At 26.3% G+C, this 23,297-nt stretch overlaps 1 protein-coding gene across 4 annotated transcripts; it reads right to left on the reverse strand.

The window, feature by feature from the left end:
* Nucleotides 1–261: 261 nt before the first annotated feature.
* LOC132949461 (thiamine transporter 2-like) lies at nt 262–12,730 on the reverse strand. Of its 4 annotated transcripts, none has more exons than XM_061020369.1 (10): nt 12,487–12,715; nt 11,766–11,935; nt 10,050–10,220; nt 9,533–9,749; nt 9,325–9,455; nt 5,380–5,529; nt 4,085–4,187; nt 2,065–2,257; nt 1,848–1,989; nt 262–451 (listed from the first exon to the last, which is right to left on the reverse strand). In XM_061020369.1, the coding sequence occupies exons 2-10, from the start codon at nt 11,889–11,891 to the stop codon at nt 368–370; spliced, it is 1,317 nt and encodes a 438-aa protein (XP_060876352.1). In that variant the 5' UTR covers nt 11,892–11,935; nt 12,487–12,715; the 3' UTR covers nt 262–367. The 4 variants fall into 4 exon arrangements, with proteins under 4 accessions (XP_060876352.1, XP_060876353.1, XP_060876351.1 ...); XM_061020370.1 differs by having other exon boundaries at nt 263–451; nt 12,595–12,730; XM_061020368.1 differs by having other exon boundaries at nt 263–451; nt 12,483–12,715.
* Between the last annotated feature and the right edge of the window lie 10,567 nt (nt 12,731–23,297).

The following is a 23,297-nucleotide window of genomic DNA, read 5'->3' on the forward strand; positions in this document are numbered from 1 at the left end:
TAAATTTTTTTTGTAGAGGAAATATAATATCTAGTAGCATGCTAGGTTTTTACATATTATTTATGAACCACTATCTTCCTCTCTAAAGTTTTTTCCTATATAATGTGTGGTAAAAATTGTTTCAATTAGGAAAATAGTTAAATGATACATCTGTAGGTCAACCGTTTAAGTATCAAATAATACGATTACTGAACAAATAACATGATATTATAGTATTGTTAATTATAATAATATATAAAGATTTACTAAAATAAATGACTTACATATTATTATTGTTATCATTGTATTATATTATATATTCAATTGAACAACATTTTTATATTGATAAAAAGTGAAAAAAAAATTTTAAATATTTACAATTGTATAATTATTTAACTGTACATTTTTTTTTTACACATTTGAAAAAGAACCAAATAGCAAGTCCGCCTTCAATCAATCCATAGATTAGAAACTGCAAAATAAAATATTATACCTACTCATTACAACATAAAATACAATTTTAATGGGTAATAAGATATTTAATTTATGCCCATTAAGATTATAATATATTTCAATATTTGCCATATTCGGAGAAATAATATTAATGCTGAGATAATGTACTCAATGATTGTTGATTTGTAACACTTTAAAAAAAAATAAATAGCTAATATTGATAATTTACCTACCTAATTTTATTAAATTATTATTTAGTGTGATATTAGAACAAACCAATTGTATACCAACGGTTTTATAGATTAAATACATTACATAGATTAAAAGTATAATCTTAATAAAAAAATAAAACAATTAATAAAAGTGAATTCATGCCCAAAAGTGGTATTTTGTACCTGTGTTTCTACTTTTAGGATACAAACATATTGTACCTAGCATAGCTAGTCCATAGGCACATGGTTGATATTATTATTAATTTAATGTGTATATTAGGAAACACGGAAAATTGAATATTATTTGTGTGTGCCTCCCTACGTATAATATAAATTGGTCAGATGGCATGTAGACTAAAAGTGTTAAAAATTATTTAAAAAAAAAAATTTTAAAAATAATTCTGAGCGGAAACTATTTCTAAGGGTAAATACATATAAAAATGTATAAATATCACTATGTGTATGTAATTTATTTTTCTATTAGTTATATAGTTATATAGTAAGTTGTACTTTTTTCGTATAATTTGTTTTTAGTTTTTCTCGATTATTTTGAAAACTACTAGATAAACTTCGAACATTTCATGAGTTGTTTTGGTTAAAATACCTACCTTTTTACGATTAAAAATATAATCTACAAATAATATATTGTGAATTGGACTTTCGTCGTAATGCTCGTAACAATCATTTATTTTATATTCCTCATTTATCCAAAAATTATACGTCATATAACCCCATTAATATCTTAAATAAATAATTAATTATTTTAATAAACACTGAATGTATTTTTATTATTATTATTATTATTATTATTACTTTTATTCGATCTGTTAATCTTTTCATTTTTTATTATGTTAATATTTTAATTATATTATATTATTGTTATTCTATACAAATATATTGTGAACTGGACTTTTGTCCGTATTAATAAATAAATAAATAAATAAATAATATAGAAACTGACGTTCTTCAAAAACGTCAAATGTGAGAACTCGTCATTAATTTATTTTTATAGAATTGGATTACCTTTGACCTCTATAAACAGATTATTTAAATATGGGACAATGACTACTACTGAATACTGACTAGTGGTTTGACGTTGTAGATTGTATTAAGAATTCAATAATCTTTGTAATCAAACGAAATTCCAATTACGTATTATTAATTAATTATTATTTGTTGATTTTGTTCAACAATTACAATTACCTGTACGTTTACTGGAATCGCAATAATAGTACCTTGAACAAATAAATATGTAAAGACACTTGACACAACTAATGAAATAAAAAATACGAAACCAAAAATGAAAGCAAAACTGTCATGCTTCAAATGTTTAGCTGTTTCAGACCTAGAAAACACAGACATCGATAAGTACAAAAAAGCATGTTAAATAAGTGTAGATCGTAACTTAGTTTAATAGTACCTGGCCACAACATTCATCGATTGGAATACGAAACAGAACATGATGTACATTATGTATACCAAATTTAATGATGTTGTCATATAGCAGACACACAGCGTTATGCAGCTCAAAATTGAGCCGACAAAGAAGAATAAATCACTTGTGGATTCCCAATCAACCTTTAGAAACCCTATGATGTATGAAGACAATGCACCTAGAATTACATTTAGAAAAAATATATCAATAAAATTACTATAGTCGAAATATGTATTATTTTCTAATTTGAGTTAACTTTTTACGGATCTTAGTAAATAATATATTAATTACAAACAAATTTAATACTATTTTAAAAAGACGATTTGTTGTCCCTCATAACTAAAATAAATTAAGCCTACTTCAAAAAAGTTGATGAAACAAACACTAATATTTTATTAACTCATTATTTTTATTCATTAATTATTATAATATTATATTTGATTCCCGACAAAATATTTTAATATGATAATATTAATATCGTGTCATATTATAATATATAAATTACTATTTTAATAAATAAATAATAATATATTTTACCCATATTTAAATGTATTATCAGTTTTAATATTCGTAGAAAATCATTGCAAACTTATAAGCCCCAAGAATTACTTTAAATATTTAAAAAAACACTATTTAAAATTGTATAATAGTACTCTTATTAAAAATAGATGGCAAATTTAAAAATACTAGGTACTTATATTCAATTAAACTATTTTGAAATAATTTTTATCGACGTGTATATTGAAGTATTGCAACCTAAAATCAATATTTCTGGACATAAACAGTAAACATGTTCACATATTTTAATATATAAGAGTACATAAGTACATACATATGCATAATAAATATATGCACATACATAAACTTTTGATTTAATATATTTGTATATTATAAAATCTTTATTTTCCATAACTAAAAAAAAAACTTTCAAAATATATTTTCTTATGGTTTTGCATTTTTACGTATCATTTTTTTACTGTGTCATTTTTGTGGGATTATTTATTAATTTCTAGTGAATTTAATGATCTTACATAAGTGTATAGTATAAAATATTACATCAGTATGTTAAATCATATCAACAGTTTAATAATATTTCATTAATTATAAATAAAAAAACCATTAAGCATAATAATTATTAAATACTTTAATTAAAATGGTTTGGCCAAATTAATTTCATAAAAATAAAAATAAATACTAACGAGCTATAATTGTTATGCGTTTCCGTAACTTCGCCCATAGTATGAGCTAGATTATAAATATATTGGAGAATTTGGTTTCAGTTTGCCCCCCTCTTCAAAATTAACTTAACTAGATGGACACAATTTAAGTGTCAATAGATAGACACAATTTTTGACGAAAACACATAGTACCTAGTATTATAATAATTGTTGTCAGGACCGTAATTTGATTTTTCGGTTTTTGGTGAGTGTGGAGGGGGGGAGTGTTCAAGTATTGAATTTACTTACATTTTTTGTAAAACTCCTTAATTGGCCTTCCAAATAGTATAATATTGAGTAGTATTTTGTATTTATTTTATTATTTTTCAAATAAATATTAATTGTGGCCCGCCAACAAATAATAATAAATAGATAATTTGTGCATAGTACAATGTTGTCGTTTATACAAATTACAACCATGGTCCATGGGGCACGAACAAAAGTCCTAATCGTTAAATCGTTTCATTAAGAAATCACCAAAATAGAAAATTTCCCATCAAAATATCGAAACAAAAAAGAAAGTCCAAGAAAGTCTAAGTGCTTAAATTTTAAGTCTTATCGCCTAATCTAATACCTACAGTTATAAACTGTAATATAGGTACTAACGAGTTATAATATATATAAAATATAATGTAGCCTAATAATAATTTTAAAACAAGGCGGAAACATTTTGGCACCAAAATAAAACCTAAAATGTATTACTCGCCAGATTATTGCAGCAAGACAGTAACGATGATAGTCAGAATAATGTAATTACCTATGTGTATGGCTTGTAAAATTTAACTTACCAGTTATGAAAGCCAAAGCGTCAACTCCGCCGTTGTACAACTTGTTATTCACCGGATTGCGTTCGTTCAATTTCAAGTAAAGAACGTCATTGTAAGTCAACACCTGTAAATCTGCCGAAAAGTCAAATCATATTATGGTTCATGTAACAGGACGCTTTGTTGATATAAAAAAAACAATTAAACTTGTGATGATGGCGTGAAGTCGACAATGGTGGATGTAAGTCGATGTTAACAATTTTTGATCGTACGTTTTTTTCACGGGCTATACTTCCGTTATGGAATTTTGGGGTAAGTAACCTACTAGTTTAATGAGCTATAGTCGTTGTTATCGAGTAAGTAAGAAAAAAAAAAACCATGATAATTTCTAAAACTTTCATCATAGCGTATTTGTGACATACGACATGTTATTTTTAATAAGAATAGTATAATTATTAACGTGGGAAATAACATAGGGTTTTTAAAAAGATAGTTTTTTTCAACTAAATCGCAAAAACTATAACTTAACATTTACTTTGTATTAGACTAATAATTTTAAATGTGTTGGTATTACAGCAAAAAGCGATCTACCTATTTGTTTTTTTTTGCATTTGGCGCCACTTTTAGGCGTAGTACAAATTATAAATGTTTCAATCCTCTGCATTTTCGATGGTTTCTAGTAGAAAATTGGTTCTAGTTGGTACTTTATACCGTAGAAAGTAAGAAATTTACATTACTTATGAAAAAGTTAGAAAAAAATATGAAAAAAACGGGAAAACTAAAATTAGTTGTTGACAAAAAAAAAATGAGACTTGAAACTTTTTGACATTACGTAGTAATATACTAATATAAGTTAATGATATTAATAATATATGATGTGATATAATATGCAATGTTGTTTGAAGAAATTAGTTCAACTACTATAAGTAATATTAGTTTAGAAAAGACAATTATTTATAGTAGTATGAAAACATCTGTATTATAAAATATCATCCTTAGATGTCTTCTTCACTTATAACCACCAAGTACCTATAATGATCTATCATTGATTTCGAATTTAACAAATCCGTCACAGTGGCCTACTCGACGACGAGGGACCTATTAAACAGCAGATCGGCTTCAATGTTTTTATTTTTTTTACATTAACAATATTAATATTAATGATAATGGACTATTTAGGTTTTATTCATATTTAGGTTCGCGACTATTTTATACGCTTTTGTTCGACGTAACTTTTACAAGGAAAAAAGGTGCATGGTGCGCAAGTACTATGGTACTATAATAATACCTCTGTTGAATTCCGTATTATTTTAAATCACCTGGAAATAGACTCCGGTTGCGAAGGCAAACCATATACCGTATTTGAGCAGATACGGATTGGTGTACGCGTCCCTCAATTCTGAGTACAGCTGATCAAATACTACTCGAACAGGCTTTGGAGATTTTTCAACCAAACACGGTCCAAGGTCCTGTGACAATGACAAATATAATTATTGTTTTGATATCATCAAATAGACGCGAGTAAGTATGACGTAATGTCTGGTCAAAAGCGGTCATGTTGCGATTGCGGTCGAATTGTGAACAAATTAAATATAAGGCGAAATATCAATCGTTTTTTTTAAATTATCAGAAATGACAATTTGTCAACACTCGCGTTCTAAATCCTTCGTTATATTTTCTTTGTAGACTTAACATAAACACGGAAATAAAATTTCGCTTGTGATGGGCAATTTAATTAATAAATGTCAAAACTACAACTATGGGATGAAAGCTTTTTGGAAATAATTACTATCATCGACAAGCAGTCTTTTGTTTCCTGGTAAAGTTTTAATTGACGGATTACTCGACGTTGCAAATAAACTGAAAAAAACGACGGAAATTTACTTTTTCCACCTTATTTTGATTTTCCCTGGGAGAAAACCTTCAAACAATCACCATAATGTATATTATCGTAATATTAATTTTACGAATTAAAGTCTAAAACATAATTCAACAATATGCGTTGTATACCAATAGTTTAATCCTGAAATTATAAGACCATGGACGAGAAAATAATAAAAGTCTTAAAATATTAAAATATATTACTACCTACCTACCTAATTTGAAACCTACGAAATAGCTGAAAATTGTTTTCAAATCACGGTCTGTGTTTAAGTTATACATTTGAATAGTCTACAATTATGTTGAGATACAGAATGGCAGAATAATAATATGTTGAAAACATTTGATTTTCAGTCATTTTTTTCAAATATTCTTAATAATTTGTAATTGTAGTAAGTTCAAGATATAAATATTATTTTGAATACAGATACATATGTAATATAATATATGATATAATTATATTATTATAAGTATCATTTTTTATTAACTCCAAACTTTTATGAAATGTAAAAATTTTATTGTTTTATATTTTACTTATTTTAAGTATACTTGTGTATGTGTAAGTACTAAATAATAATTTAAAATTGACAAACAAAATTATATGTTAAATATAAGTATTTCATATCTAAATATATTGTAGGCTTACATAAATACTAGAGAATAATATTTAAAAATATCGTGACCGGATTTAGGTAAGTTATGTTGTTTTATCAAATCATATAAGTACAGTGGTAGATACATGGAGTTGCATTATATTTTGATTGTCCGATTTTATTCATTGCATGTTGATACGCGTTACGATGTAATCTCACCCTTAGGCTTATGTTGGCATTTAAGGTTGTCCGATGGAAGATTTATGGTATTTTGTGTCGATAAGGACTCAACTGTTGACAAATTTATGAATTGGGGTGAACGAACGTTCTCATGAAAAAATCGATTTATTTGTCCAAATCAACTGATACATTTTTTGTAACATTGTGGTTTGTTTCATATTATTATTTGTACCTATATAGGTATTGACGTATTGTAGTAAAAACTATTGTACCTACTATAATAAGTTTATAACACGGCAATTTTTGTTTTGTTATTATTGCTGTTATTTTCCACCGTTTGTATGATATAAAATATTATTATTAGTGCGGATACGTCTTAACATATTCTAAGTACCTATAATAACGTAATATAGCCATATAGGTACCTACCTAATTTAATAAACTACCTATGTTCTAATGTAAGACGTTGTAGTAAAAGTATTGATTTAAGATGCGTTAGGTTAGGAAAATAAAATGTTTGGGAACTATTTAGTTTGAAAAGAAAATATGCCTCAGATCTGTAGAATAATGGAAAAGCTAAAGATTTACGTTACGTTTACATTACGCCTAACCCGCATAAGTTGTCTACGTCTTACAAACACATAACATTGCATAATTTATTAATTTAACTCTGTTATGTTGAATTTTAGAGTGAATTTTAGACTTATTATCAAATTTAGAAGTAAGAATAGGTTATCTTTTTAATGACCTAGGTTTTTTTTATTTTCATTTTAAATCACGATTTAAGATAATATAGTTGCACATCCATTAGTGATAAACTGACTATCTTAAATCGTGTCATAAATTTGATTTTAAATAAACATATTTTTAAAAAACCTAGGTCATTAACTAGATAATATTCTTGCTTCTAAATTTGATAACAGGTCAATTCGCTCTTATATTAAACATACCTGTGTTAAATAGATTATTCAGAATATACAATTTGCTTTGTTAGGTGCTTGTTTGTAAGACAGAGACACGCATGCGAGTGTAGCGTCTTCTTAAGAAGAAAACATCCAACTGCTGTACCATTATTTTTATATTTGCTAAAAATAATATTACAAGCACACGATATTATATGAGAATATTGTCATATTAATAAAATATTAAAATTTTGTTTATTTCAAACCATGCAGCATGGATATTACAAGCCGGCTTGTTGAGATTTAAGTTATATCACCTTTATAGTTTATAATAATCACGTAGGTCAGTATTACTAATAAAACAATTTTAAAATAATCCTTTCAATATTCAGCTTGAAACTTGTACTCATCTACGATTACTTACATACGAATGTATAATGCCATCTTGTGACAATGTAAAAGCATCTGATGATATAGTTGTAGAGTATGACGCTAGAGTGCGCTCAAAGTACTAAAATAGGATATTTTATATATCATACTCTCAAAATAATATTACTATATTATTATGTTTGGAATTTCTAATGTAAAATATTCTTGAATGCAATCATTACAGACGATCTAAAGAGTGATTACCAATTATGCTCACCTCTTTTTCTTAAATTATAAAGTTATTCAAAATCTTTTGACATTTTTAAATATTTTTACTTGTACGAGCAATACTTTCAAACTCTTGAGGTTTTTGTACTACTTAACTACGTAAGAATTGTCGAGGGGAAATACAAATTTCTGATTTTTGAATTAGAACAAGGGGGAACAAATATCTTCCAAACTCATTGACATATTACAGTGGAAAATGAGTTTTACTCTAAATTATTTAACTGATCATTTTTCTGGAAATGTTGATGTATCAGAATCAAAATTCGTACGATTAGTTTTTGAGTTATTTTTGAACTTTGTGTACTAAGCATTGGCGCAACTAGAGGGGGCTAAGCCCCCTGACTAAGATTTAGCCCCCCACAAATATCACTTATTGATTTAGACATAAGCCCCCTATAGGTTATTTTAAATAAATAGTTTTGTTAGCCCCCCCCCCCCAGGATTTTAACCCTAGTTGCGCCTATGGTACTAAGGATAATACAATATCCACGATAATGGATTTAGAAGATATGGGGACTATGGTAATTTGAACATTCTAGTGATTAGTATTTAATACATTCAATATTAATTATTTTTACAAATGGGCAAAGTAAAATAAATACTATTCAAATATTACATCTAATTTATATTTTTGTAAAACCATTTACAGTATAACAGGGGAGTTCTTATTTTAAAAACAAAAGTTTGTAGCACCATGGGTTACTTATTAATTAGTACAAAAAAAATCAAAAATTTGAAAAAAATTGTCTGATTTTTTTCAAAATCAGAATTTGAATAAATGTTGTATTAAAGTAAAAATGGGAATGGCATGCTTGGTGAATTGCCTGTATACAAAAGTATTTTAATACCATCTTGTAAATTTATTTGTAATTTAATATCCATGACATAAAAAAGTTTTTTAATAAATATTGTTAACTACATTCTCAAACATTTCTTTCGCACATTGATTATACATTGTTACATATTATTATTATTATATTATAGGTATTGTCGTATTGAGTAGGTGTTAAGACAAAATTAGCTAAGTATTATTATCATTATAAATAATTACTTTATGACATTGATTATGAAATGTACTGTAGTTGACTTTTGGCTTGGCAGTTTTAGGACTTTCGGGATGAAAATAAATACTTACATTTACAGGAGGAAAAAAAAATGAAATAGCAAAGGCTACGATGGAACCTAAAATACAATTATTTTAAAGTTAATAACTAAATTTTAATTATTGCTAAAATCAGTTAATTGTATCAATGCCTTACCCGCTAGTGAAATATACACAAGTAACCCATATTCAAAGTGTAAAACTGAAACTGCAATTTGAGCAAATGTGGACGATAAACACTTTCCCAAAAGATGTGAGCCTCTTACAATTCCAGTCATTTTTTGGTATAATTTACGGTCACGGATCTTTGCATACGCGTATGACATGTATGCTAGTTCGGATGCAGACGTCAGACCCAAAAATACCATACTTAGCTAAAAAAAATATAATATTTATTTATTTTTCTAACCAAACTCTTTTTTAAACGTTCAAAAAATATTAACACAAGGATATTTAAAACAGAAATGGAAAAAAAAAATATTGCATGATATACGTCTCAAGCTGGTATATGATGATTAAAAAAAAAATTAACCTTTATTATTATTGCTGTTATTATATTAACATTTAACATTACATTTAACACTATAAGTATTGTTGAGCTACAATAATTTACATTAGTTGAAAATCAATTCATAACGTATACGGTATCGAAACATTTGAAAATTGAAACTTACTTTTGTTTTTAAGAGAGTTGCAGGTTCCAAAACTAACAAAAACATCACTATTGAACTTAAAGCGTCCAGCATCACAATTGGTTTATAAAGAACAAAGTCAGTGACAAGAAACATAATAATTATTAGACTCGTAGTTGCATACGAATTTAATGGATAAATATCTTCGGTCACCTAAAAAAAAATAAACGTTTTTTTAGTGTTATGAAAAAAACTATTAGTTGATAATATAAGATAAAATACAATTGACAATGTGCATAATAATATAATAATATTACATTATTGTATACTATTATAGCTGTCCCACCCGGAGTTGCCCAAAAATTTGTGTTTTTTTTTATAAATATATTTATAAAAACATATTTTGTATGCGTAATAATTGCATATAGGTAGTATATTATAATAATATGTATACAATTACAACCATATAAATACTTAAACAAAAAAAAAATGTTTTTTTGTGACGTGAAAAAAATGCATGTGTGAGCTTTTCTTTACCTACCTATTATAGGGGTTGAACATATTATAATATGCTACAAACATCATCCAAGTCTCATGAATTCTATTAATATAATATTAATTGAAGACGTCCAACCGTTCTCAAATAATACAATTACCAACGAACAGCATTTAATTATTATTTGTAATGTAAATTACGTTCCTAACAACGAACGATTATGTAACTCAATTATATAATTTTTAAATTTTTTTTCTGAAATTTTATAAAAAATAACACTATAATCCGTCAAAATTTTCTATTCAGCCTCGAAAATCAACATTAACAAATATGGTTAAAGAAAAATTACAATTCGGAATAAGCATTAAAACTTTAAAAATATGCCCTAATAGTTGTATAAAAGTAAATAATCTATTTAGTACATAATATGTTCAAATCTAATTGTAATAACAAGTATTAAATATTAAGAATACTCTGCAAAAATTACAGAACTAAAAAATAAACATTTTTTAAAGATAAATATACCACAGTACCTACTTATATATCCTCTACATATCGCATAAGTATTTTGACTGAAAATAGCACGAAAGTCTTTCACGAATATTAATATTGTTCCATAGCAATAGTAATAGAGCATGGCAGGTATAATATACGTTTGTGTATAAGAATTCAATAGTTCATTTTGATTTTTACAACCTTTAAATGATGGTTTAAAAAGTAGACCGTATCAATAGGTAAGATGATGGCCAAAGAAAAGGAAAATTATTTTCCCAAAAATACTCTAGTGAGAAGATTTCTCACTGATAATTTTAATATACAATTAAATATTGTAATATTATAATATTCAACTAAAAACTAGATTCTAACCCAGATATATTAAGTAGGTACTTTTATCTACGTTTCTCAATTTTATTTATTTTGAATTTAATATGAAAAACAATATTTGCTGCAAGTTTTAAAACTTGCGTATAAAAATTACTTTATTCTGTATATTTTACTAAAATAAAATATCTTGATTAGGTACTAAAGTAATTATTTTTAATAATAAATCATAACAAAACATTACAGCTAAGTTAAGAAAATTATTTTAAAAATAATGAATCAGTTTAAAATGGCGTATTAGTTTCAATAAACTTTACTTTATTTGTTTTAACTTTCATTACAATATGAAAATGAAAAAATAATATTATATTAAAAATTGTATTTTAAAACCACGATTGTTATTGTAAAAATAATAAAGCATAAGTTATATTAAAACTTACTTGCTCAGCAGTAAAATTTACGGCTGGACTGGTTAAATATGATGTATAAAATGAATCCACTGGTCGAAAGTCCCGAAAAGTTGCAAACAAACTTACACATAGTGTTATTTTCAACCACTCTTCCATTTTATCCGGTTCTTCAAATATTTTATTTTGAAAATGCAATTTTTCTGCCATAATAAGAATAAACATAATATAATAAAGTATAAACGTATATTTCTATGTTCTATGAAAACATGCAAGAAAAAAAGTAAACAGTTTTGATAAATAATTGGATTACTAATATCATGGTTGTCCATATTTTGAATAATGAATTTAAAAATAAATAATTTTATTTGTCAGTATGCAATTCAATTTAAAAAAGTAAATCGAAAAAAAATTAGTTTAAATAAATAAATATAATATAGGCAAGCGTTGCCGAATACATAATTTCATTCTATATTTTGAATTGTGTATTATTAACTTCATGCAATTACAAAAAAACAAACGACTTGTTAAAAAATATAATATTGAACAATTATATTATGATAATTACTGTTTATAGGTGTAACTTGTAATTATTATATTTACAAATTATAAAAACAGTGTGTTAGCATAATATTTTGTCACACCAATACTGCACCAATTAAAATAAAACAAAACAGCTTAGTTAAATACCTGATATATTTCGCTATAAAGTATAAAAAGCACTTGATTTTGACATTTCAAATTATTTACCTACTTCAATTACAATAGGCAGGTACTGTTTAATATTAATATAAAATACCCCGCTTGCGTCAAACACTCATACTACATTAGTAAACAATAAAAAACAAACAGAAAACCATACTTAATTAAAAGCCGGTATAACGACGAATTACTGTAATCAATCAAATTAAAATTGTGTATGATTCCGACACCGACAAATTCAGAAGTACACCTCAAGCCGGTAACGCAGACTGGTCGGCTGCAAAGTTATTGGAGAACGAATGTTACACGAAGGTGGAAGGTCAGCCGGCTTAAAATTATGTAATCACTAAAAATTACTAGAGATTAATAAAAAAAAAATTAAAAAACGAAACACCAACCGTATCAAGTGTATAATATTACAAGCGTGCATTTCGTTTACAAAAAATATGGTACATTTTGTACAAGTTGCAGGCTAATCAAATATAGACGATTTTATATACTTACGATATTTATTCATATCAGGTAAGGCCTAAATGTTGACCTTCCAGTTGGATAATAAATTAATGTATTCATCAATCGTATTTATTGTTTTTATTGCCTACTGTAATAATATTGTACTGATACGTATTTTGTTGGGGATTATAATAAAATTGTCTAAATTAAACCGCGTGTTGCGAAACACGTAATAATACGATTTTTGTTTAACCGAAATGAACAGTTTTAATTTGTATCGTGAAAAACGTGTGCTATAATTTTTTATTAAAACAGCGTAAACTAAAGCCTGTGGTTTGTGATAAGTGTGTGTGTGTGTGTGTGTATCTTAGTTCTCTATTATTTGACCTATTTGTAGATAAATCAAACGCTAAACCGGAGATGATCATTTTTTTTTGTTTTAAGAAGTTAGATTATTTTCATACTAGGTAATACCTAAATAATATTATAAGATCTACATTTTTTTGTTCATTTGAAACGTGGTGTAAACATTATATGTTTTAAGAATAATAAAAAAAAATTACTGCTAATGAGAGAAGAAATCATATTGAATATTTGAATAGGACCATAATTATGTATTATATTCAATAATTATCTGAAAAATAACATTGACCGTGACCATAATAAATCACTAATCATCATAACGTAATACTATACTTATACTTCTCAGTAAAACAATAGGTCGATATTATAGAAGTAATAAGTAGGTATAAAAGATTCACTGAATAAAACACAAATATAATAATATGTTATAATGAATTAGACAATTATTATATTTTGATATTCTAATATATTTCAAATTTAACATTGTTTCTAATTGCAATTAATATAACAACAACTTACGTTTAAATAATGAAAAATAAATTCAAATAGTGTATTAATAATGAAATAATAATTTTTTAAAAAGGTGGGTAAGTGGATGTTGCTCCACTGTACAGTACGGTACAAGTAAGTCACTGTATAATGGATGGTATTAAATTTAAATTCAAAGATATAATATCATTGTATAGGTACGAAAAACGATTCTGAGCAGAGACGGTTTGTCAGTGTGGATATTTTATATCTATATATATATAAAAATAAGTGTACATTTTGAATACATTTTATAACTCAAGATCCACCAAATCGATTTCGATAAAAATGTCAGGACATATTAAAATTGATATGTAGATGGTTCCTGTGAAGTTTGTACGCTGTGGGATAAGTGGTTCCGGAATTATGGTCTCTTAAATGCACACCTGGCGACATGGCCAAAAACAACAACGTCTATACAATTATTTTTATCTATATATATAACCCATAGAAACCATTAAAAAACAAAAATGTTGATTGTGATCACTTCCCTTTTTGAATTAGCCTATGACACTCACAAAGAATGTGGCTTTGTATTGGTGAAAGAATTTTCGAAATCGGTTCAGTAGTTTCGGAGTTTATCCCGAACATACAAACAAACGCTATCATTTTATATATTAGTATAGATAAAAATGATTGTTTGTGTGTAGATTAGACCTCTGGGAAGAAGATAGGCTAATATAAAAAGTGTTAAATTTGTTTTTTTTTATTCGTCGGATTTTAGTACGGTTGCGTTAGGCTTTTGTATTAATTGATTATATTAATCCTCCGTAGGCGGAATTAAGTAAAAATGACAAACTTGGTACAATTTTGATACTTTAGAGTTAAATCATACACTTACGTACAAACAGCACGGGGTCCGGGATCTACCGCAGGTAGATTGCCTACCTGATAATATACTGCTGCGAATCAGAATTTTATTCCGGGCAGCAGAAAAGTTAAGATAAATTTTGAACACCATACACCGAATATTAAATAACGAATTGAACAAAGTTTGAGTCATGTAGGATTGGTACATTTAACGGGCAACGAAGTGCCATTGGGATCAGCTAGTTATATTTATATTGTTACTACTTATTATTTATATGGTGGTCGGTAAATTGAATTAATATTATGAAATTTCAACAAAATAACCAAAATTGTTATTCTTAGATATTTAATATGTAATTTCGTACAAATTTGAACATACAATAACTATGAAAAAAACTGTGTTTTAGTAACAGAATGATGTGTATCCTCATACAATAGTTACCTGTCAAACATGCGACCGGGTGAATCAAATTTGTGGAAAGCAACAAAACGACTATTAAACCAAGATATCAACACCATTCCCCCTCTCCGCACTGATGATAAACTTGTCATATCCGATCAAGAAAAATGCGTTGTTTTTTCAAACATGCTGCAAAATACCTTTTATCCCAACCATATCTGTAATCCAAGCAATGACCTAAGAGTAAAACACACCTTAGAATTACCAAATTATGAAGTCCAAAACTCTATTAATTACGTAACGCCAAATGAAATCAAACAAATTATTAAAACTCTCCCGAACAAAAAATCACCGGGCCATGACAAAATTACAAATCTTATGTTAAAAAAATTACCACCGAAAGGACTAGTGTTTATTACCACTTTATTTAACTCTTTATTGCGTCTTGGTTACTTTCCACCCAAATGGAAAGTTGCAAACATAATACTAATAAGCAAACCAGGGAAGGACAAATCAAATCCCGACAGCTACAGGCCAATCAGCCTCTTATCTTCAATTTCAAAATTGTTTGAAAAAGTCATTCACACTAGACTTCTTTTCTATTTAAATGCCATAGATATTATACCTAAATTCCAATTCGGGTTTAGATCAAATCATTCTACGGTTCAACAACTACTTAGAATAACTGAACATATTATAATACTGCATTCGAAAAACATTGTCATACTGGAGCGGTATTTATAGATATTTCAAAAGCTTTTGATAAAGTCTGGCACGAGGGCCTACTGTTTAAACTAAAATCCATTAATACTCCAACTTACTTGTTCAATATTATTAATTCATTTCTACTTAACAGGCAGTTTGCTGTTAAAATAAATGATAACACCTCAGACCTTATGCCTATATCTGCTGGTGTACCTCAGGGCTCTAAGCTTGGTCCCATACTATTTAATATCTATGTTTATGATATTCCCCAGTCACCTCGCACGAATATTGCACTATTCGCAGACGATACTACAATATTCACAGAATCTCGTAACATTGAAGCAGTAATCACAAATCTACAAGCACATCTTCATGAAATATCTTACTGGTGTAAAAAATGGCGTATTCAAATAAATGCGTCAAAAAGCACAGGTGTTATCTTCAGTCTTCGTCCTTACCGCTCCCCTGAACAACTAACATTTAACAATGTAAATATACCTTGGAGCTCGTCAGTAAAATACCTCGGCTTGATTTTGGATAAACGGCTAACTTGGCAGCCACATATCTCATCCAAACTTCAACAGGCATATCAGCGCCTCTCTATGTTATATCCTATTCTCAATAAAAAATCGCCAATACAGAAAAAATGCTCTCTTCTAATATATAAACAAATTCTACGTCCACTACTCACTTATGCGTGTCCGGTTTGGGGGAAATGCGCGTCCACTCACATCAATAAAATTCAAATTTTTCAAAATAAAGTGTTACGTATTATTGCCAACGCACCTTGGTTTATAAGGAACGCAAACTTACACAAAGACCTTCTGATCCAGGAAATCACAGACCATATTAAAACCGCATCAAAAAACTTCCATACCTCACTGCTCAACTCCTCTGGCTCACTTCACTATCAACTTCACATACATCCGCCTCAACGTAGATTAAAACGTGGACGTCCGCATGACCTTCTGGTTTAATAACTCCACACAATATACAGCAGCTATTTTACTCGTAGCGTCTAATATTAAGTTAGAACTTGTTATGTTTTATATTATATCTATTTATACCTTTTTATTGTTAACATTATTAACAGTTCACTGTTACTTAATTATAATCATTTACGTCTTGGCGTAACTATCACTAATGTACATATTATACTAGATAGCAAATTCATCATACTATTTAAATTTATATAAATTAATAATCATGTTAAAATTGTTAAAAATGTACCATCCATTGTAATATCAATAGATGTAGATAGCCAAGGCTAGGAACATCTTATTGTATCTAAAAAAAAAAAAAAAAAAAAAAAAAAAAAAAGTAACAGAATAAACTACTTACGTGGAACATTGTTTTAAATTTTCAATCCTTGGCTAGAAAAGTTGAACATTTTAAAAATTTTTAACTACAAAATCATTTTCAATAATCGAACTTTAAATGCTTATAAAAAAAAAATTGTGTCTATATATTTTTAATATTTTTCAACTGCTAATGTAACAATATATCAGGAGCCATGTATTAAATTTTCACATTTTTTTACCTAATAAATATTTTATTGACAATTGTAGAAAAAAAAACTAAAAAAATTGATAACTGAAAATGTCAGTAAACAGCTCAAAATGATTCAAAATATTTTAAAATGTTATGGTGTATAGAAAATGAATATATAAACATTCAGTGAAATTTCATGTATCTACGGTATTTGTTTTTGAATTACAAGAAAATAAGAAAATCGCTACTTGAGAAATCGAGTTCTATCTAATGTTGTAAGCATTTGAAATTCAAACGCTTATAAAAACGCTTTTTTTTTTTGATAAAGGTAGATAACCTTATAAGAAATCTTGGATAATATTTTAAAATGTTTGATTTAAAAAGAAAATTTTTTATGAATTTCTAACTTTAAATAATTTACACATTTTCGTAATTTTTACGTATTTTGTCAAAATTCGAAATTAAATGGTTATAAAAAAAATTGTGACTATGTTTTTTTAATATTTTTCAACTGTTATTATAACAATATATTAGGAGCCCTGCGTTACATTTTCAAAATGTATTACCCAACAAATAAAACTTAATTGACATTTATAGAAAAAAAACTAAAAAAATTGGAAACTTAAAATATCTGTAAACAGCTCAAAGCAATTCAAAATACTTTTAAAGTTTTATATTGTATAGAAAATGCTAATATAAATACTCAGTGAAAATGTCATTTATCTACGGTCGTTTATTTTAAAATGACACCAAAAATCAAAACCGATTTTGTCAAAAACCTATTTTGCGTAAACATTTTCGGTTTTCCTTAATTTTATTTTTGTTTTTCCAGGTGCTTTAGAAAACTATTTGGAGTTTTAAATTTTGACCTTCCCAATGCATCAGCTAGATTCACTTTCCAATCAAACAAGATTCTGAAGTTGAAAATCTAATCATTATTTCGACTACTTCTCGTGTACACTCAACGCAGACACGAACAATTTAAAATTAAAATTAAAAATAAAATAAAACACACACAGTGTAAAATTAATACATTCATCGCTCCATTCAGAATCTAAAAAAACTATGAATTATGATGATTTTTTTCAAACAGAATGATAAAAAGTAAAATGTGCATAGGTACATAATATTTCCTGCTAATTATTTATATTAAATAGAAATATACCTGAACAATAATAATAATATTTATTTTTATTATTTTTTTTGAAAATCAACAAAATGATCATAAATATAATTTATAAATATAATAAAACGATTTACAACTTCCCTATAATAAACTTAAAATATAATTTACTAATTGAACTAGGTAATGTCTGTATCCTCAATTAAATTATCCCAACGTTCGGTATTAATAAGCATAATTAAACGGTTAAAATTAATTTTATAATTTTTCTCAATAATACCATTATTATTATTACTAATATTCTTGTTATTATTTATGACAATTGCTGAGTGATCAGTAATATTACAATTTACTATAATATAAGCTCTGATAATGCTTAATTCAATGTGTTTAGTAAAAATATGATCAATACAATAACTTTACTGGCGTTTTTACAGACTCTGGTAAATTAATTTTTACATGAGGTAAATCCATTTAATGATAAGAAATTTAGGTATTCTGTTGAAATAATAGAATTTTTATTAATATCAATATGAATATCACCACATAAAATATATTTGCCTAATTTATTGATATTATTTAGATACGATTCCAAACTAGTTAAAAAAGGTCTATATTATCGTTTGGTGATCTATAAATAATTATAGTAAAAGTACTTTCATTTATTTTAATAAAATTGATAACTCCAATTCATTACAATTACTTATTACTGTATTTTTGACATAAATCAAATTAATGTTTTCTTTTATTAAAATAGTAACTCCATCACTTTTGTTAAATTTTCCTAACAAATCGATTGTTTGATACCTAGTTATTTAAAACAAAATTAAAATCATGAACAAGCCAGGTTTTACTTAGCACAATTATATCATAATTTCAGTTATTTGAATTTAAAAATTGCGCCAATTCTTCGAAATGTAACTTATACCTATTTCTAATATTTAATGAGAAAACCGATATAGAATTAGAATACTTATCAGTTTGTATACAATTAAGATTATCTATCAAAATTGTTTCGACGTTATTTATCAAGTTAATTTCATCAACAATATTTAAATTCATTATTAGTTACATAATTATTAAAACAGTTTTAAGCCTTTATAAAGATCAACTATAGAACAGCGTTAAACATATCTGAAAAAAAATGAATTAGTTCTAAATTGTATTTTTGTGGAATTTATGGAAGTTTAAATTAATTAAACTCTTATAAATTGAAAAATTGACAAAACTTATCAGTTATTATTTCATATATTATATTATATTTTTGAAAATGTAAAACTGAATGTGCTATAATTTTAAATATTCCATAGTCATTATGATATTATTTATATTGGTGATATTAATATGATATTAATGATTTAATCAATGGTATTACAATACAGTATAATATATTTAAACTACATAAATATATATTTCATCCAAACATCATAATATTATATTTTTTACTTATCGAATAATTATAATTGGAACGATTTAATGACTTCTACATTTTAGTACTATCAATATTGAATCTTCCTTAATGTATTCGGTTTACTGCAACATGAAAATTGTTTTATAATATTATGTTATAAATTATTATGATAAATTGATAACTAAAGTCCACATTTATATTCTCTTAAAACACCTAAATTAATTTGCTAATATTATCTTAGCAACTCCTTATATTCTCTTTAAAATTAAAAAAATATGCAAAAATCATTAATTAACCTCATTCAATTAAGCTTGAATTTTCAATTTTTTTTATACAATGATCAGTAAGTTATACACTTGCCGAATGGAATAATTATTTATTTTAACTATTTATGATGTTTTTATTCATTGTTATAAAACCTATTTAAACTGAATGGATTTTTTTGTTTAATTCATTAGTACCTAAGTTTAATTAATTAATCAATTAGTTTTAATTCAAACACACAATCGCAAAACCAAAATATATTTGTACTTTTGATAAATTAACACGTTGTTGTTATCAGTTTAGATTATGTAAGCTAATACATAACGGTACAGCGACATAAAAGTGCTAAGTTACTGAGGTAAAATTTTTTTCAGGTACCGTATAATATTGAAATTAATAAAAATAATTTTAAAAATAAAATAAATAAGTATTTTTGTTCTCATAATTTATAAAATATTCCGAATTGTGCTAAATAATCTAAATATTCTTTAACACATGTAATATACTCAAATATGCAAAAAAACCTTTTTCCTATGAACTCTGTGTTGAATGAATCTTATCCACATATTTTACTCTCGTAAGACTACATAAACAGATAAACTCACTAACGATAGGTATGTAAAAACATATATCCGGATTTTAATGATAACTTAAATAATAATCAGTTTATTTATTTATACTGATACGCCTACATTTATATCATAAGTAATGGATAACCCAATTAGCCTCAAACACCAAAGTATGTAGTATATGGGCCTTGTGCTTAAACAACCTAATCCGAGACCAGCTTTATTTAACCTTTTATAATTCTAATTGGAAATATGATTATTGACATGACAATTATGTACCTTCGTACGCCGTTCGCCCATTGTATCATTACCTAACTTACAAAATTCAACTTTATATCATACCAATAGGTTATACCATGTAATTAAGAAATCAGCTGGCACTGCAAGCTAAAGTGACTTCGCAAAATATCGTTGGTATATTCTGTTACTTTGGTATTATAATATACTGTACTAAAATTGTATTATTTGTATGTTCATATTTAAATTATTATTGTTAATTCGTTTATCGTCGATATGGACGGTATAATAATACCTATGATGGTATGGAATGTAGAATGTATATCGTAGAATGTTATTTTATGAAACTAAATTTTCTGAAAACCTAAACGGAATGCCCATATTGGTGTAAGGTGTCGTTAATAAATTTATAGTATATTATTGTTTATTGGTGGTTTGTATTTGATATTATAAAGCCAAGATGTTGCAGTCGACAATTTAATAAATTTATCAAAATATATTGATATAATATTACAGATAATATAATATAATATAAGTGTGTATAGTTTAATTTTTAAATTTTTAAAAATGAGTTATATAATATGTAATAGGTACAATTTAAAAAGGTGGGCAAGTGGATGTCGCTCTGCTGTACTGTAGGTTACAAGTGGGTCACTGTATAATGGATGGTATTAAATTTGAATTCAATGATATATCATTGTATAAGAAAAACGATTCTGAGTGGAGACGATATGTCAGTCTAGGTATAAGACATATTATACACTTATCTATGGTATTAAAAAAAAAATTGACCTATAATAAATTCCAAATTAATCATATCACAATATCCATTAGGTACATATAACGCGTTATACATCAACAACAAACCGTGATACTATCATCATAATATATCGATGAAAATATTACAAATTAGAAGTTTCAAGTGCCCACGAATAATATTATACAATCACAACAAAATAACTAAAATAGTTATTCTAGGTTTTTATGTAATTTCGTCCAAATTTGAACTTAAAATGACTATACAAATAAACTGTGCTTGTGTATTTTTTAGATTTTTTGGTAACCGAATTATCTATTTACATGGAATCTTGTTTTAAATTTTCAATCCTTAGCTATAAAAACTGAACATTTTATAATTTATTAATTACAATGGTTGATAATTTTCGAGATTTTGATAAATTCTGTCCAAATTTGATCTTTAAATGCTTATAAAAAAAAACTGTGCCTATGTATTTTCAATATTTTTCAACTGCTATTGTAAAAATATATCAGGAGTCTTGTATTAAATTTTTACACTTTTTGGCCCAACAGATAAAACTTTATTGATATTTATAGAAAAAAAAACTAAAAAAATTGAAAACTGAAAATGCCCGTAAACAGCTCAAAAAGTGTCAAAATATTTTCAAAATTGTATGGTGTATAGGAAATGCTAATATAAACATTCAGTGAAATTTTCATGTATCTACAGTTATTCGTTTTTGAATTACAAGAAAATAAGGAAATCGGTACATGAGAAATCGAGTGAATATCTAATGTTGTAAAAATATGAATTTAAAACGCTCATAAAAATTTAATTTGACTTTCTTGTAGAAATTTTTTTTTTGATAAAGTTAGACAAACTTATGAGGAATCTTGTATTAGATTTTAAAATCTCAGATTTAAAAAGAAAATTTTTTATGAATTTCTAACTTAAAATAATTTGCAAATTTTCGTGATTTTTCCGTATTTTTTCAAGATTTGAACTTTAAACGTGTATAAAAAAAAACTGTGACTAAGGATTTTTAATTTTTTTCATCTGCCTTTGAAACAATAACCTAGGAGCCTTCTATTAAATTTTCAAGCTTTTTTACCCAACAAATAAAATTTTATTGATATTTATAGAAAAAAAATTTAAAAAAACTGAAAACTGACAATGTCCGTAAACAGTTCAAAAAAAGTCAAATTATTTTCAAAATTGTATTGTGTATAGAAAATGCAAATATAAACAACCAGTGAAAATTTCATGCATCTACGGTCATTTGTTTTAGAGTTACACCAATAACCAAAATCGATTTTGTTAAAAATCGATTTTGCGTAAAAATTCCCGTTTTTCCTTAATTTTTCTTTTGTTTTTCACATCGCTTTTGAAAACTACTGGGAAATTAAAATTTTGACCTCCCCAATGCACCAACGATATTCACTTTCCCATCGAACAAGATACTGAAGTCGAAAATCGAAGCATTATTTCGACTACTTATCGTGTACACAGACACAAAAATAAAAAAAAAAATAAAAAAAAAAATAAAAAAAAAAATAAAAAAAAAACACACATCATTGTAAAATCAATACATTCATCGTTTCACTCAGAATCTAAAATTCAATACCTATTTAAATAAAATGAAAATATTTAATATGTTCACCGTTTTTTTTTTTTTAGTTAGGCCCACTTTTAAGTACTGTAACATGACGTCTTACCTCACATTAAAATAAATTGTCAATACAATGTATAACTAATAGCCATTGCCACCAA

Source organism: Metopolophium dirhodum, chromosome 7, assembly GCF_019925205.1.
Source record: "Metopolophium dirhodum isolate CAU chromosome 7, ASM1992520v1, whole genome shotgun sequence".
Taxonomy (NCBI): domain Eukaryota; kingdom Metazoa; phylum Arthropoda; class Insecta; order Hemiptera; family Aphididae; genus Metopolophium; species Metopolophium dirhodum.